At 31.6% G+C, this 19,752-nt stretch overlaps 1 protein-coding gene across 1 annotated transcript in view; it reads left to right on the forward strand.

Moving 5' to 3' along the window:
- Positions 1–2,603: 2,603 nt before the first annotated feature.
- The window catches only part of LOC135953782 (protein rhomboid-like), a 31,986-nt gene continuing 14,837 nt past the window's right edge, over positions 2,604–19,752 (forward strand). The window contains exon 1 of the mRNA XM_065503790.1: positions 2,604–3,640. Coding sequence (XP_065359862.1) covers positions 3,152–3,640 — 489 coding nt within the window. The 5' untranslated portion in view covers positions 2,604–3,151. The remainder of the gene's footprint in view (positions 3,641–19,752) is intronic.

Here is a 19,752-nt window from a genome sequence, read left to right on the forward strand (position 1 = left end):
TCTTTATAATATATAAAATAAGGGTACCGTGAAATAACTCCCAAATGAAATAATTCCCCACGAAAAAATGAAATAACACCCAACAAATTTTTCATACAACTTAGGACTTATTTCATTATGAGAAAACTCCTAACGCATAGGAAGTTATTTCATAATTTTTTGTTGGGAGTTATTTCATAATGCAATAACTCCCAATGAAACAACTCCCAATAAAATTTTTGTTGGGTTTTATTTCATTTTATTTTGGGAATTAGGAGTTATTTCACTGTATTGGGAGTTATTTTATTTTTGTTGGGTTCTACTTTGCAAAAGCAGAACCCATAAATATCAAAAACTGGCTTCACTCAGAAAAGTTTTTTGCATTGCTGGATTTCGGCCCGGCGCTAAGGTTTTCTCCTCTTTGGAGTATCAAAAACTGGCTTCTCTCAGAAAAGGTTTTTGCATTGCCGGCCTTTGGCCGAAAAGATTCTTTTTACATTGTCGGCCTTTGTCAGGTTGCAACGATTTCTTAATCTGGTGCGAAATGAAAATCGGCTTTCTGAAATATTATAAAGCCTTTCCGAAGCCAGATTTTGATACACCCCGTAGGAGAAAACCTTAGCGCCCGGCCGAAGGCCGGCAATGCAAAAAACTTTTCAGAGCGAAGCCAGTTTTTGATACACCCCAGAGGAGAAAACCTTAGCGCACGGCCGAAGGCCGGCAATGCAAAACAAATTTTCTGAGTGAAGCCAGTTTTTGACACATCCCAGAGGAGAAAAGCTTTGCGCTACACTAAGAATAATTTCACTTTTGTAGTTCCTTTTTTTAGATTCCATAAATAAATTGCTTCGCATTGGGAATTATTTCATTTCTATTGGGATTTATTTCATTGGGAGTTATTTCGCTTTTTTGGGACTAATATTTTTAAAATTATGAAACCGCCGATTATTGGGAGTAATTTCATTTTACCCTTTGGTAGTTATTTAATTTTTCAAGTGTGTTAATTATTTAATTTTTGATGGGATTTATTTCATTGGGAGTTATTTCATTTGGGAGCTATTTCGCGGTACCATAAAATAAGTATGTATGTATGTATTTTACAATAAAGAACTCAAAAAAATATTTTGGCGATATTTGGCGATTTTTCGTTTAGCTTTTGGCGATGGCGATAAAAAAAATCTGACAACCCTGTTTGTCACCAGTGATTTTTTGAAAACGTTACAAGAGAATGTTGAATAATATAGAAGAACGACATTTAACAGTATGTTGAAAAATGTGAAAGACCGACATTAAAAAAAAAATGCGATATAAAATGAATGACTTGTTTATAAGCGTTTGTAGTAAGTACTTGCCACCAATGACATCACCGATAAAATATATGAAAAACGTAAAACATTGTCAAAGGAGTAAATAAAAGCTTTTTATAAAAGTATTTGATATTGTTGAAAACCTTAGGACGTGAAGATTGATATATTAGTAAAATTACCAACTTTGAGGGGCTACGCACTGGCCGCCGTTAGCTCTAGGAAGCTGAACAACCGCAAATCAACTCGAAAATACCTCAGATCCAACTATGTGGAATTTAGTGACAATATCTCTAATAGTTTCCGAGATACCGAATTATTTCCAAAAAAAAAAAACTTTTAAAAAATGAGTTAAAGAACATTTTAACTCATTACTTGGTAAGCAAAGTTTTAGCTGGGTAGGTTTTGTAGAAAAGTTGAAATCTTGATGTTTTTTAATACTGAAATCTTAAGCATAAAACTAAATTACATGCTTTTTTCAAATTAAATCAAAAAACAAATTACTTGTTTGTACATCATTTAATTTAATTGAGGGGCTAGTCCTTTCTACATTCAACTGATTTTAGACTAAAAATGTCTTAAATCAAGTGTATTTAACTTTAAAAATTAAGTGATTTATAGAACTTTTGGTGTGCAAATGAGTGTTTTTAATGGCAACTGCAATTTTGGTAGGTGAAGAAATTTCTTTGTTGTTGACAAGATTCCAAAAAACTTGCAGTGTGCAAAAATATTTGTTGGCAAGTAAATGCTACGAAAAAAAAGTCACCAGACTAAATTACAACATGCGACGTACGACGAAAAAAAAACCCTGATTCCGTCTGACAGTGTCGGCGTCAAAAACTGGCGACATTGATGATAAACTCGTGTTTCTATTCCAAAAGGCATTTCGTCATTAAATGCTCATGAATTTTTATTTTTTATTTATCATTGTTTTCGTTTTTTTTTAATTTAAACGAAGAAAACTTTAAATAGGAAAAATTTACTTAACAAACAAGATTTGTTTCTCTTACAAATAAAATTAGATATGTATTTAAGTATAAAAAGGAAATTGTCTATTATTATTTATTTAGTTGTTTTTTCTTTCGACTATCTGCAATGACAAGTGTATTTTTTTTTCTTGGTAAATTTATGCACAAGGTGCTAAATTGTTCAAGTCAATTTGCATTTTATTTTAAATTAACCTTGAGCCAATTACGGCAAAGACATTTTCATTTGTAAATTGTTTACGACTATTTTAAGATTTGTTTTCTTTTAGTTTTATTTTCGCTTTTTTTATCGTAAATAAGTTGTAATTTGTTGTATTTGCTCTTGTATTTGCAGCTAAAGTGAAATGTTGCCAACGGGTTTAAGTTGTATATGCCACATGCTGTAGAGGTGACAAGTAACATGATTTTAGCGTGGCACAGTAGCAGTACTTAGCGCCGCCGCTGCCACAAAATAACAGTGTCACTGTCACACAACCAACATCAACTGACAGCCAGCATCGCCACCCCAAGTGTGCCCAATGTAAATCAAAGTTCCTACATTTTAAATTAAGCATCAACAACGACAACAAAAATACTCAAAAGAAAAAAAGAAAATCTCAGCAAAAAAAGAAAAATCCAACAGAAATAAATAAAAGAGTTGCAGTTTCATCCATCCATGTTCGTATGGCAGAAGAAGATATAAATGGAAACAAAGAAATAATAAAAAAAATCATCCTTCTCACCGACAGCATCAGCAGCAATAACATCATGTCTCAGTTGTATTTACCAAAGTATTAAATGAGGGATTTGTTGCAACTATAATTCTATAGTAATTTCTGTTGCTGTTGCATATGAAGTTGGTGGTGTGGTTGTTGTTACTGCTGCCGCTGTCTTTTAAGCGCAATGATATCCCATGAACAACAAGCGGAAATGCTTGTTGTATCAAAGTCAAAGGAATCACAAAAAATCTTAACTTCCACAGACATTCCCAATGAAACTTTAACGAATTTAACGAATCTGTTGCCATCATCAACAGCCTTAACAACAGCAACAAAAGCAGAACAACAACAAACAAGTCAAACATTCAAGAAACCAAATCTAGATGCTGCAGTTGTATTGAATGTAAAATGTCATTGTGATATTGAAAATTCTCATTGTATTTCGTCAAATTCGTATGGATTTTATCATCATCATTGCATGAATCCAGCGTATTTTTATGAATTGCCAACAAAGTTTTCATTGTTGCCAAGTGTGATTAGTGGCGGTGGTTGTGGCACTAATGCCGCTAGTGTTGGCGCAAGGAACGAAACTAATGCAAAGCAACTTTATTTGGCCGATAGAAAACGTTGCTGGCCTCCGCCAGTATTCATTATTTTCATATCACTGTTGGAGGTAAGTAATGAATGATATTTAAATAGAATAATATTTTTTAGTATTTAAGATTTCAAATGAGATGTTTGAAAATATCGCACTGGCACCTCTAAAGAGAGTCAACTCAAAATTTAAAAATTTTCAGTAGAAGCAAAAAATCGTTTTTTTAATACATTAAAATGAAATTTAAAGCCGGATACAACTGTATTTTTTGGCGAAAGAGTAGAGAAAATGATAGCAGACATATCGCTCATTTGCTGCAACAACGTCATAATTCGAAAAAATCCAAATTTCGAGTTAATAGGCACCATTGCATAGTAAATAAGTTGTTGTAGTAACTGTCAAAGTCTTCTGAAGTAGCATCTAAAATTGCACGCAGGATCGCCATAGAAGCATTTCGTTCTAATTTTAAAACCTTTTGTGTATTAAAACGGCAAAAAAAATCAGAAATTAGTAGCAAAAAAATCGTTTTTTTTAATTTTCAAGTAATCGGCTATTATTATTTTGACACTTGATATAATAGTCCAACAATACCAATGCACTATGTATGCCTCTTAGGGCATGGTTGGTGATGCTCCACACCTTGATGTTATTCCTCAAGGGGACATATGGAGGGAAACCGGGGCTCCGCGGTTCACGAACCTCATTCCTAAGTAAGGATTTTATTTTTTTTTTAATTCGCAGCTGACTAGAGTCTAGTCTAGTACAGCGGCGATCCGTTGGCCCCAGGGCTTTTGTTCTATAGGATCGTTGGTGAAGTTACTTCGGTGAGCACGCTGTGGCTGTGTTTAAAACCCAAAACGGGAAGAAGACTGTTGGTTTAAGTACTGATGTTTGGGCTAGTGACAAAATTCGGGACTCCAAATGTATCTTACTAGGTGTTGTTGCCGATTTCAATAAAGCCACTGAAAGTAGCAGAATGCAATTAGCGTTGTGATCAGAAAACGTATTGGGGTAGTGGCATTCGTGATGTACTGGTTGTTGGGCTTGATTCTCATTCGAGGACAATTGTGTGTGGTTTAAGAACACTCACGTTAACTTTTATCGGCTGGGAGGTTTTGAAGTCAGAGAACGTACATCGGACTGGATGGGCCGGATGTTGCAGCTTTGATGACTGTCCTAGCTATGGGTGGCAGGGATTACATAGCCCGAGCTCTCGAGCAAAGGGTATATGCATTGATCTGTGCAGTCAATGTACAAGAATTTGCCAATTGAATGTTCCTTGCAAGTCATTCAATGGCTGTGATAGACGCATTGTTTCCATCCGGTATTAAGACTACTTTGCGGTATAGGCCTTTACGGCAGGTACACGCAGAGAAAAAATATAATTGCGCATGGTTACTGTAACCATTTAAATAGTGTTACAAGATTTTTAACAATATTATAGCCACAGTAACCATTTACATGATTGTGGTAACCATAAGATGGTTAATTTACGATTCACATGATTGTATCAACCATATATATGGTTACAGTAAACAAATATATGTTTGTGGCAACCATATTTATGATAAATAATTTTATCATAATATGTTGTTCAATATTGAAATGGTTACAGTAACCATGCCCAACTATATTTTTCACTGCGTGTACCCACTTAAAATCATAGATACATACATGCTATGTATGCACCTAAGCTATAATCAATATTAATATTTGCAATATTTTTCTATGTACCGCTTTTTGAAATGCCGCTGATTGTTTAATTAACATGCAAAAACTCAACATATTCATACTTTTGCACTAACACAATCACACATGCATGTGTAAACCAAACATAATTTTAAATATTAATAGAACGAAAGAATGTTAACGATTCTATTATTAGAAGAAATATATCTCGGGACCTACAAGAAATACAAGCTCAAACTGTTCTATTAATAATATTTTGTGTTTTATGAATCTATTAGAGCTTATTTGTAGACAGTATGATAGTCGTAAATGTTGCATTTTGAGAGCTCCACTTGTTATTACAATTTAGTAGCATAATTTCGGCCAACCAATCGTTCCGTAGTAAACTTTTAATGGATGATGTAATGCTCAAGTGTTATTATGGATCCAGTAATAACTAGAGTTTCGTTTTCGACTAATATTTTTCGAGTTTGGCTCTTTTGTTTTAGAACTATTTTCAGTTTAAAAAAATTTAACTAAAAACCAGTTTTTAAATATAATTTTAAAATCATATCATGTTGGATGGTAAAAGCAAACTTATGCAATGGATAACATAATTCGCCAAAATATGGCCAACAATTTAGTTTTTCTCAAAAATCGCATTTACGCATTTGGAGGTATTGTCATACTTTTTTCATGTTTTTATTCCCTATGTGAAGATCTCGATATGATGATCAAAAAATCTTTTCACTATATCTTTTTCTACAGATATTACCTCTCGATTTTGACCCAAAAATCTCAAATATACGCTCATCACTAAATATTACCATACTTTATTCCAGAAATACTGTGGAGAATATAAGTAGGTTTATGCAAAGTTTTTACATTTAAAAAACCTTAGTTCTACCGTAAAACATGGCGGTGGGTCTTTGATGGTGTGGATGTGTTGTGGGCCTGGACCTGGGAATCTTGTATTCATTGCAATTACAATGAATAGCCGAGACTACTTACAAATTTTAAAGGACAATCTGAAAGTAAGTGCTGAAAAATTAGGTCCTGTAACACCATGGGTTGTTAAGAAAGACTATGACCCAAAGCACACCGCAATAATTGTAAAGGAGTGACTATTGTATAACGTGCCTAAGCAGCTATATTCACCTCCGCAATCTCCAGGCCATAATCAAAAAAGAGCTCCTGTGAGAAATTTTAGACCGGAATATTGGAAAACGAAGCATTTAATCTAAGGACGAACTCCGAAGCCTCTTTAACGGAAAAGAGGGGTAAATTACTAAAGATATGATTGAATATCTTGGAAACTCTATGAAAAGGCAACTAGAGGCCGTAATTAAGCTGATGGTGATATGGCTTTGGTGTCGATTCGGTTGGCTGGGCTTCACATACGATCACTTACACTTCCGATTATCGTAATGGATCCATTTTTCATCGCAAGTAATGATTCAGTGCAAAAATGATTCTGTTTTATAGCGTGTAAGCATAATTTCGGTCATGCAAAGTCGTCTTCAAGGTCTCTCAGCTTCAATTTGTATGATACCCCATTTCCCAGCTTTTGGATGAATCCTGCTGGCAATGATTTTGCAAGCTCTTGTAGAGTTTTATAACAATCTTCATGGAGTAAGCCTAAAATTCTTGGTTTTCAAATTTTTTTTTGGTTGACCTATGCTTTGTCTTCCCTGTAAAAATCAGCCCTTCTCAACCGCTCTCGTATGTTGAAACCGATGGAACACATTCACATTCATAAGCTGTGGTGAGCAATATGTTAGCAGTTATCAATATATTAGCAACGTTTTTATATTTTTTTTTTGTATATTATCAAAAGTTTGTGGTTTCTATAATATAATAATATTTAACAAATTAGCCAATGTCGTCCGGTTTCAAATCTTTTAAAACCGAAACCGCAGTTTTAATTTTCTTTGGGTTTTTGGAAAATTCATTAAAGTATGCAGACATTGCGAATTTCACTAGGATGATCCATTACAGGATTACATAAGTCATTAACAGGGCAACCAAAAATATGCTCTAAAAAAACTGTTTTATGCGCATAAAATATTGCACTTATAAACGAAAAATATGCTCTTAAAATATAAAAAATATGCACTTAAAAATAGTTGGTTATTGTTTGATTTCAATGTTTTATTAAAAATAATATAAGAAGTAAATAAAAATTTGTTTAGTAATTAGTTGCATAATATTGTAGGGAGAGGATATTAAGAATTTCTCGAAATATTTCTATTCTACATAAAGCTTTAAAATCTACTTTTTTATCATTTGAATTATGTTTCCAAATCGCTATAGAGAGCGTTTGTAATTGTTTGGTAAAAAATTGCAGTGGATTTGGGAGCACTTATCATATATGAAGATTAACATCTAAATTTGACTTCCAAAATTTAAACAGAATTATCAAAAAGCCTTACAATAGTGAAATGATTTGTTTTCTTTAAAACTGCGGAAAAATAAAAAAACCTTTTTTGCATTTTTATTATTGGAACTCAAAATACCGTGACATTTCCTATGTTTCTTCCTTTCTCCTCAATTGATTGTTTTTTAATGATTTCTTAATATCTTTGTTACAATTTGTAACAGACGTGATATTTTCGATATTTTTGAACATGAAATTTTCGATGGATCTTAATATTCTGAACATTTGCTGAAAAGTTGTTTAATTTTACATTAGTGGTAAACTGTTATGCCCAACCATAACTGTCTCAAGCAACCTTAAGTTTTTTTTTTTAAATGTATCCAACATTTGGTTAAGAAGTTGCCCACTTTCTTTTCTCTTGTATTTCTTACTATTTGTTAAATTTTGTGTGTGAATATTTTGAATTTAATTCAAATATATGGAACTAAGATCGATTATGGGTGCTCTATTTTTTTTCTTTAAGTAGCTTAGGCAAATTATCATTGGACCTTAACAAGATTGTAAAATACAGAAATGATAAATTACTATACAAGCAATAAAATTTTATTTAGAAAACAAAATAATGGAAATAAAGAAAATAAAGAAAATATGCATCAAAAATATGCAGTTATGAGTTAAATATGCAAAAATATGCTATAAAACGCAAAATATGCAGTAAATGGCAAAATATGCCAAAATTCTTATAATTGTCTGAAACGGATAAATAACTAACTCATATGTTTATAAGACGCACAGCAAAAACTATGATATTGGTTGCTTAGAGACGTTGAAGTTTAACTGAGAAGTTGATAGAACTGATGAACTTAAACTCTACATGGCTACGGTAGTTAATTTTGTATCAATTACTTCTTACGTAATCCTGATAAAAGTACTGGGAGAAAATGTATCTAAAAATATATGTACAAACTGTTTTTCGAACCCACTATATCTCGTCATAAATTAGTTTTCTTTTGTTATTTGAAAATAAACAATTATTTCAGGGCATTAAAAAAAATATCTAAAAAGTTAAAAAGTCTTCGACATCATTAAGGCATGAACAAACTGTATAGACATATAAATATATAACAGATTTGACAATTAATCGAAATTCTATCACTGTAGTTCTGGTACAAATGAACATCAGACCTAATTATGTATTATGCCCACCAACACATGTTAAATTATTCGAACAAGATAAAAATACTTGGAGAAAAAGCCAAGAAAAAACTCTTGACAATTGTCCAAATGACCACCAAAATATAATTAAGAAAACAAGCAGCCTTCCATCCATCCAACTAACAAACCATACCAATAGTGATCAAAACAAACATTTGAACAACCACTTGGGTGGCTTTAAAAGGGAATCACTCCAAAAGTAGCCTCATTTAGTGTTGGATCAGACGCCGCCACCACCAACAACAACAACTCCATCGCAGACGCACTACTTACTCGCAAACATGTGGTTCATTCAGTGAGTTTGTGTAGAAAGTATATTTTCAAAAACATGATCTACTTACATCATCATGTCGAAAAACATGTATGAATGTCCACAAAAAAAAAAATAAAAACTTTGCAACAATAAGTTGCCAATCTATGTACGACTACTACAAAATGACATGTGGGAGCTCTTTTATAATTTTTTTTCCAGTAGGTTCAATGAATTCTTAAAATTAAAAAAAACAAAAATAAATTAATGAAGAAAAAAATGTTATAAAATAAGTTTGTCATGGCCAGGCATGAATAAATTAGGTTACATATCCATAACACACTACAATCTCCTCCTTACACTCCACTCTTTATACAGAAATAAGTCACTAAAAAACTAAAATCGTATTGCAAGAAAGATATTATAAACATGTTGTGTAAAATCAATATGCCTCTGTTGAAAAAAGCGACCACACTTTACTTGAACTTCAGAAAAAAATTGTTCTGTTTTTTTATTTACTGCAGAAGTACAGTATGTTGTGGGCTTTTAACGCCATGGCAACACTTTGATTGGAACAAGTGGAGTGAAGTCATACATTCATTAAACGTGGGTGGTAGGTAAACTGAAGTTTACCCCAATATTTATTTATGAGGAGCCAACTACTTATTTAATAACTCATGTATTGAACACATTCATATAAATAAAAACGTAGTAAATACTTATGTATGCGCGTTTTTATTTATGTATGTACAAAGTAAGTAGTTAAAAGTTTTTCATTATTATTATTTTAATCACGTTTAAATGAAAGTTCTACACACATTCAACATAATTCAACCCTCTCCTTTCACCCTTCCCCTTCCAAAAGAAGGAATATGTTCATGTTTCAACATAAGTTCAAGTGAAATTGTCATCAGCTTTTGTTGACATTATCAAAAAAAAATAAAAATAAATAAATTCACAGTGTGAAATAAATAAAGAGAAACACTTTATAATTGTTTAAGTCATGACCGAGTTCATAAACATTTTTTTGTTAATTTATTTGAAATATGTTACTGCCGAAATTCAGTCGTTAAGGAACTAGGATTTCGCAATAATAGATCACCTCCTTTCAAACAAATGAATTAATGTATCGAAACTCTAAATTCTACAGAAGGTTTTCACGACAAATCCAACTTTCTCATTATTTGAGACTACTTATCATTATAATGACTATGTAGCTATAACTTTCACATTCATTTCAAACTCGCGTAAAAGCTCTAATTTCATTATAAATTGTTTTATATTTACACTAGTTTTCGTTTAATTGATCCCCGCATAATTGATTTACCCGATTAATTGATCAAAAACAAATGCAGTATAAACAAGTAAGAAAGTATGGTCGGTCAAGCCCGACGAAATTTTTCTTTTAAAATTTCAATAATTTATATTTTTGAGTGATTTTCGGAAGTGGGCCTTATATGGGAGCTATGACCAATTTGGACCCATCACCATGAAATTAGGTCGTGTGATTTATGTCTATATGAAAGTTATTTATGTTAAATTTTGTGTGTATACCAACATCTTTAAGAGATTTATGCACGTTAATGTCATTTTCGGAAGCGGGTCTATATGGGAGCTATGACCAATTGTGGACCGATCTCCATGAAATTAGGTCGTGTGATTTATGTATACATTAAAGTTAACTATGTTGAATTTTTGTGACTAATTATGGACCGATCGTGACAAAATTTGGCGACATGAATTTTGTATATGGGGCATTTCACGTCAAGTGAACCAACTTTTGAAATCGATGTCTTCCGATCGCGATGAAATTTGCACCAATGTTAGTTCTATTGAATAGTAATTCGGACACAATTTTTCAACAAGATCGGTCAAGAACTCTCTGAGTTATAGGAGGTCAAAATTTGACATTTTGGCCAAACAGGTGTTTTTTTATCCATATAACTTATTACCTATTGTTCTTAGCAAAATGTGTCCCAAATAGTTTAGATAGCTATCTATGCAATCTTTCGAAAAAAAATTAAAAAAATTTAATAAAATATTTTTGATTTTTTTTTTTTAAATCAAAAATATTTTTGACTTTTTTTTTTCAAAATAGGCCTTTTTTATTTTTTTTTTTAAGAAAGCTTAGGTCTTCTCCTAAGCGACCTATATGGTCGCTTAGTGGGATGCGAGTGGGATATCTATCAAAAAATATATTTTGTAACTCAAGATTTAAAATTTTTGAATTTTTTTGCAAAATCAAAAACTTTGTTGACTTTTTTTTAAAAAAATGGACCCATTTTTTAATTTTTTTTTTTTGCTCAGAAGAAAGCTTATGTGTTTTCCTTTAACACCCTTTTTGTCGCTTAGTGGGATGCGAGTGGGATATCTATAAAAAAAATGTTTTGTAACTCAAGACATACAATTTTTTACTTTTTTTTTTAAAAATCAAAAACCTTTTTGAATTTTTTTTTTCCAAAATGGACTCTTTTTTTATTAATTTTTTTTTTCAAAAGAAAGCTTAGGTCTTTTCCGTTAAAACCTTTTTGGTCGCTTAGTGGGATGCGAGTGGGATATCTATCAAAATAAATGTTTTGTAACTCAAGACAAATGTTTTTAAATTGATTTTTTTCATATTTGTGTGTAAGTGTTTCTAAAACCTTAAAAATAAAAACCACAACCGATCGTAACAAAATTTTGTGACATGAATATTGTATATATAAAACTTATTTGGAGCGGAATTTGTGGAGATACATAAATAAATTTAACATTTATGACCGATAAAGTCCAATTTTGGAAGGACATTTGTATGGGGGCTAGGGGAAATAATGGACCGATTTCAGCCAGTTTCAATATGTACCAAATTTGATCGAAATATCTTCAAAATTGCGACCTGTACTCGCACAAGGTTTACATGGACAGCCAGCCGACCAGCCGACCAGCCAGACGGACGGACATCGTTTAATCGACTCAAAAAGTGATTCTAAGTCGATCGGTATACTTTAAGGTGGGTGTTAGACTAATATTTTTGGACGTTACAAACATCTGCACAAACGCATTATACCCTCCCCACTATGGTGGTGTAGGGTATAAAAATCAATATAAGGTATATTTCATTTTTTTTAAGATAAAGAAAATCCTAAAATTTATTCATCGATTAAAATTTTAATGTTTCGGTTTGTTGGAGATTGAGTTGAATAATAGATTCGATTGTGAAAAAAAAGATTTAAGCCGGACTATAATGATTTTCATGATCCTAAAAACATCAAAAAATTCGCGGCTGTTTACTCATTTTTGAGGCTGTGTGTACATATTTCATCTCTTTTTAGGTTCAAAATTTGGACCCAAAGAACTTGTGACCCGAATTTGTTCTATTTCGAAACAACGTTGTTGTAAACTTATAATTTTGTTTTTTAGAAACTATGGAGTTACCTTGTTTTTTCAAAAAAGCGTGGAGTTAGCAAGTTTTTACATCAAAATTAGTTTTAAATGATAAACTATATCAAAATTTCTATCTCGATTGCACCAAGGTTAGTTCTATTGGATAGTAACTCAGATACAATTTTTCAACAAGATCGGTCGAGAACTCTCTGAGTTATAGGGGGTCAAATTTTGACATTTTGGTCAAACAGGGGTTTTTTCATATCCATGTAACTTATTACCTATTGTTCTTAGCAAAATGTGTCCCAAATAGTTTAGATAGCTCTTTCTTCAATCTTTCGAAAAAAAATAAAAAAATTTTTAATATTTTTTTCCGAAATCAAAAACTTTTTTGACTTTTTTTTTAAAATGGGCCCATATTGGAGAAAAAATCGATTTTGCAAAAAAAAAATAAGTCAAAAATTGTATTTCTTGAGTTATAAAATATTTATTTTGATAGATATCCCACTTGCATCCCACTAAGGGACTAAAAATATCTTCAAGTTTTTAAAAAAAGGGCCCATTTTGAAAAAAAAATAGTATTTGCAAAAAAAAAAAGGCAAAAATTGTAAGTCTGGAGTTACAAAATATTTATTTTGATAGATATCCCACTCGCATCCCACTAAGCGACCAAAAGGGTCTTCAAGGATAATATCTAAGCTTTTGTTTGAGCTAAAAAAAAATTAAAAAAGGGTCCATTTTGAAAAAAAGTCAACAAAGTTTTTGATTTTGCAAAAAAAAGTCAAAAATTGTATGTTTTGAGTTACAAAATATTTATTTTGATAGATATCCCATTCGCATCCCACTAAGCGACCAAATAGGTGTTCATGGAAAATATCTAAGCTTTATTTTAAGAAAAAAAAAGAAAAGGGCCCATTTAAAAAAAAAAGTCAAAAAAGTTTTTGATTTCGGAAAAAAAATATTAAAAATTTTTTATTTTTTTTTTTAATATTTTTTTTCGAAAGATTGAAGAAGGAGCTATCTAAACTATTTGGGACACATTTTGCTAAGAACAATAGGTAATAAGTTACGAGAATAAGAAAAGACCCCTGTTTCACCAAAATGTCAAAATGTTACCCCATATAACTCAGAGAGTTCTCGACCGATCTTGTAAAATTGTGTTTGAGTTACTATCCAATAGAACTAACCTTGGTGCAAATTTCATCCCGATCGGAAGACATCTATTTCAAAAGTTGGTTCACTTGACATGAAATGCCCCATATACAAAATTCATGTCATCAAATTTTGTTACGATCGGTCCATAATTAGTCATAGCTCCCATATAGACCCGCTTCCGAAAAACACTTTAACGTGCATAATTCGCTCAAAAATTTTGGTAAACACACAAAATTCAACGTAACTTTCAGATAGACATAAATCACTCGACCAAATTTCATGGTGATCGGTCTATAATTGGTCATAGGATTTTCATGTTCCGTTCATTGATAAACATTTGCATTTTACGACCAAAATTCCATTAAATCCGTTAAAATTTTTTTGTTTTAATTTAAAAATATGTTTTCTTGGTGCTAACTGATTCACATTAAATATACAAAGGATTGCTTTTATCCAAATAGTCTTATGGTCGTGAAAGGGTTAAAACGGACCATACAAATTCTTCAGGGGCGGCGCTATGGGGGCCTTTTTTATATTTCCCATCCGATTTCAAAGATTTTTATAGGCTAGGTTTTGAAAAAACATGCTTGCCTGTGCTCAAATTAGTACTGTCATTTTTAGGCCGATCCTATTCATTGAAGTCATGTGAAAAGTGCAGTTAAGTCTTTATAGTTACAGCCCGATATAATATATCGTCGGTATGGGCTACAATTTTAATCCTTCTATTGTCCAGCCTAACATACAGAGTATTAATTATGTTCCACATAAGACAAAGCAAATATCACCCTATTCCAAAATATAATACCGATTAATTGCATGCAATAATCAAACTCTATGTCCGAGAAGATAACAAGATCATACTCCTAATATAGTAAAGACAATAAGTGAAGAGTAATATCCACAGTCAACACTGATATATACAACTCTATATATTATTTTATCCACGTCGGCATATAGGCCTATCTAATAAGCATCTTGTATCATATCATTTATAATATCTTCTGGTAACCGGAACAGAATTTATGCATGATTCACAATCATCGATAGTGACAGAGTGGCAGCCTATGAAATTAGTGTTCACACGCATAGAAAAAATATAGTTGTGCATGTTTACTGTTACCATTTCAACATTCTTACAAGTTTTTTAACAATATTATAGTTACAGTAACTATTTACATGATTGTGGTAACCATAATATGGTTAATTTACGATTCACATGATTGTATCAACCATATATATATGGTTACAGTAAACAACCATATTTATGATGAATAATTTTATCATAATATGTTGCAACATAATATGGTAAGTCCTTTATAATATAAATGGTTGTCACAAATATATACCTGTTTACATATATGTTGTATCGATTTTTCCAAACAGAAATTTCATACCCGTAGGTCCTTTTGTTTTGGCTCTATCGCACTTAAAATTCAGTTGATGAAAAATTCAAGTATTTGTCTTAAATAGCTGGCCACCACTGCAGGTAGGTACAACCGGTCATGTTGTTAATATCTTACGAAATCAGTTGGTTCAGAGAAATATTCTAAATCGCCGTAGGAGCTAAAAATTGGAATTTTATATTTTCATATATATTTATCGGATTACAAATCTAGTCAGCTCCAAATATTTATAAATGGATCTGCCCCGGATTTATCGAATGTGCAGATAATCTGATGCTGGTTCTAAGATGGATAGGTAGAGGAATAGAGATTCATAATTTTAGCTTTGTTCCAACGAACTTGCTGTGTTAGAACTAATTTAATTTAATCTACAACAAAAAGTTCTTATTGCCAAAAATATTAACATTCTATATCGAGATATAAGGGACACTGCTTGATATACAGTATCATAGAGTTTTGAAAGAGATCCAAAGTGATCACTGAGGGAGTAATTCGGAAGCAGAATCCTTTGCTGATTTGTTGATCTCACAAAAAATATTCACAGGCTCAATAATCGTGGTACTATTGCAATATAATAGTATCATTTAATATTTCCCACACCGTATCTATACTTTGAACAACTTTTCGTTAACATAAATGTTTTATTTTTATTTATGAGTTATTTTTTTTTTTATTTTATTTTATTTTTACTTGAAGTAGTAGTTCATAAGTGGCGCTATAAATTTTCGTACACTACTCCAACATTTAAGATGATGTCAACACGCACTTGAAAAACTTTTCTAATTGTAGTGCTTTTATTTTATTATTTGTTTGTACAAAGTTAAGGGTGGTTCATACATACATACGAGTAAATACACCTTTACTGTCAAGTTATTGGGACACTTGAAAAAGTTTATTTGCTAGTGCACCCTACAAGCCATAATACAAATGAATGACTAAAACAACTATTAATATTATGTGTATATTAAAGCTAGTAATCACAATACAATTCGTATTTTATGAAAAAAAATTACCATAACAGATTTTTGTTTTATAATCTAAAATAAAAGAGTAACGTTACTGACTGAGTAACGTTACTGACTGATTCATCATCGCACAGCCCAAACGGCTGAAGCTAGAATCACGAAATTTTAACTGTGATTCTAGCCTCCCTACCCAAAACGATCCGATAAGAAGGGATTTTTGGAAATTCGAAAGTTTAGGGGGTAAAAAGGGTAAATTCGGTAACCTTATATCTTCAAAACTAATATAGATACAAAAAAACTTAAAATTGCATGTTACTCCATTTAAAAAATAAGCTGACAGGTGTTTCGTACTTTTTCGAAATTCGAAACATTTAGGGGAGAAAACGTGTAAAAACTGTATTTTGGTACTTTTTTTGCACCCTATGTATCTTTTAAACCAATAAACATAGAAACAAATTTTAAATCGTATTCTTTAATTATCAAAAAATAAAAAATATAAGTTTGGTACTTTTTGGAAATTCGAACCCTTAACGGATAAAAATTGTGTTTATTTTTGGCACTTTTTCATAAAATATGTTTTTCTATAATTTGACATAGACATACGAATATTTTATTATGAGCTCCCACCACGTTACAGAAATTTATTTGAATAAAATTGTACCACCTCAATGGGGATAAAAAAGGTACCAAAAAGGGGATAAAATCGGGAAAATACACTATATTTGAAATTATTAAGCCAATTTAGATAATTTTTTAACGTTGGTTCCTGGATTCATACAAAAATTAACTTACAGGGTGTTATTTGGAACTCGAGTACCTAGGTGTATATTGAGCCAAATCCGGGTAAACAGTTTGGTACTTTTTTTAAAACATATTTATTCTTGGGCACATTAACACAGATTTTAATATTTTGAGACATGCCTGTAGCATAAACAACTTTTGCAAAATGGAATATTTTTAAATTTCAAACTTGAGGGGTGTTCAAGGAAGAAAAGGGAAATTGGTACTTTTCTCCTAATGGTACCTTTTTAATACTTTAAATTATTTCACTTATCGCTATTAAAGTTAGCTGATTTGTATCTGAGTGAAGTTTGTGTTAGGCATAGGGTACAATATTGAGGTACCAAAATGTGAGAACTGAACTATAGGTACTTTTTTATTCATCTAATGCAGGGAAAGGCAGCCTATACTATTGCATTTTACGATAGTATTAGTTATACATTCTCTCCGCTCTCACCACGAATCGGTGTTGCCAGTAAACTTTCGTCTCTTTTCCCCAATTAAAAATCTCATATTGTTCATCATACATCTTTAAAAGTTGGGACATTTTTTTTTTCACTGGCAACGCTGATTCTTAAATTGTGCGATAAAAAAACGATACACAACCTGCTTGTTTGAGTTCTCAAGCTAGACTGATTAAAAGTTGTTTATTTCTCTACAATGCGTGTGCACACGTACGTAAGAGAAGAGTAAATGAAAAACGCGGCACCCATGTTTTGCCTTTCCCTGATCTAATGGTACTTTTTGAATTTTATATGACAATGGACTTAGAAACATGAAATTAAGCATATATGGTCCATATAAGTCAGTGAGAATTGTAGGGGAGACTTTTTGGTACTTTTTCTTTAATCGAATGGTACTTTTTGTAATTTCTTCACCAATGAACCGAGAAACATGAAATAAAGCATACATGGGCCTGAGTGGGTGGGAATCCACACGTGGCTGCTTTTTGGTACTTCTTCTATATTATAATGGTACTTTTTGAATTTTCTATAATAATGGACCTAGAAATATGAAATTAAGCGTATATGGTCCCATGTGAGTGAAAATTCAAGCGGATACTTCATGGTACTTTTTCTTTATTATAATGGTACTTTTTTTAATTTTGTATAACAACGGTCTTAGAAACATGAAATTAAGCATACACGGTCCTAAGTCAGTGAGAATTCTAGGGGGAGACTTTTTGGTACTTTTTCTCTATTCGAATGGTACTTTTTGTAATTTCTTCACCAATGAACCTAGAAACATGAAGTAAAGTTTATATGGACCGGAGTGAGTGGAAATCAACAAGTGCCTGATTTTTTGTACTTTTTATATATTGTAGCGGTACTTTTTGAATTTTCTGTAATAATGGACATAAAAATATGAAATTAATCGTATATGTTCTAAAGTGAGTGAGAATTCTAGGGGGAGAGTTTTTGGTACTTTTTCTTTATTTTAATGGTACTTTTTTGAATTGTCTATAACAATGAACTTAGAAACATGATATTAAGCATATATAGTCCTAAGTGAGTGAAAATTCTAGGGATATACTTTTTGGTACTTGTTCTTTATTCGAATGGTACTTTTGGTAATTTCTTCACCAATTAACCTAAAACCATGAAATTAAGCTTATATGGGAGTGAGTGGGAAACCACAAGTGGGGGCTTTTTGGTACTTTTTATATATTCTAATGGTACTTTTTGAATTTTCTGTAATAATGGACATAGAAATATGAAATTAGACGTCTATGGTCCCAAGTGAGTGAAAATTCAAGGCCATACTTCTTGGTACTTTTTCTTTGTTCCTAGATTTGTTCCTAGCGTTTCCATAAAACCGAAGAATTTCAAAACCGCGGTTTCGTTTTTTTTGGGTTTTGTGATAATTTTTAAATATTAATTGTTATATAAACAAAATTAGTTGATAATATAGGAAAGGCTATACAAATTTAAAAGTCAAACTTGACGGGTTATGGTTTAGTGACAGCGAATTCAAAAGTGATAATCAATGGTACTAATTGTTTATTGCAATGGTACTTTTTGAATATTTTATAATAATAAACCTAAAAATTTAAAATTAGGCACACATGATTCTGAATGAATTTGAATTCACAAAAGGTGACTTTAGTGGTAACTTTTCTATAATAATGGACCCAGAAATATGAAATTAGACATTTACAATTAGATTCACAAAGGGAGACTTAATAGTACTATTTCATTCTTCTAATTGGGGTGGCGAAGCGCACCGGGTCAGCTAGTCCTATGATAAAATAATAATTTCGTTATGAATTTACGTAACAAAAACATGCAAAATTTGTTGTAAATTTGATTTATATTTCATGTTTTAATTACGTCGATTTTGTAATCGTTAAATACATTTTTAAGTTTGCCTAATCTCTATACATTCACAAAGAAAACAGATTTACGAAATCTTACTTATTAAAAGTTTATATTGTTTAATACAAGATATTTAGTAGAGCCATAAAAAGTGTATTTATTTGCTGATTACACAGTACAACACATGATTTTGGGACTCAATTCTGACAACTGCACGTGAAAGTAGCCCCAAAAATAAGAACTTCTGCATCATTAGTTTTGTCATGTTGGCTGCCGTATTAATTTAATGGCCATACGATTTTTTTTCCTCAAGGTGGATTTTTATCACTTTTTCTATATTTTAGCACGGTTATATCTCGTATACCGTACGGAATATCTCTTTTGTGGCTGAAGCAAAGTTGTAGATATTGAATAGTAGAAAAAAAGTACGGAACATACCTACCCGAAAAAGATGCATCCAGTGCCTTAAAAATCGCCAAAATGCCCAGTTTTTAAATTTTTTAACCAATTTTTCACCTTTTTTGCTCAATAACTGGATTACAAATCCAATTATGGACTGATCACCATGAAATTAGGTCGTGTGATTTGTGTCTATATAAAAGTTATTTATCATGAATTTTGTATGTATACCATAATTTTTTTACAGATTTATGCACTTTAAAGTGATTTTCGGAAGCGTGTCTTATATGTGAGCATCTT

The sequence above is a fragment of the Calliphora vicina genome, chromosome 3, assembly GCF_958450345.1.
Source record: "Calliphora vicina chromosome 3, idCalVici1.1, whole genome shotgun sequence".
NCBI lineage: Eukaryota > Metazoa > Arthropoda > Insecta > Diptera > Calliphoridae > Calliphora > Calliphora vicina.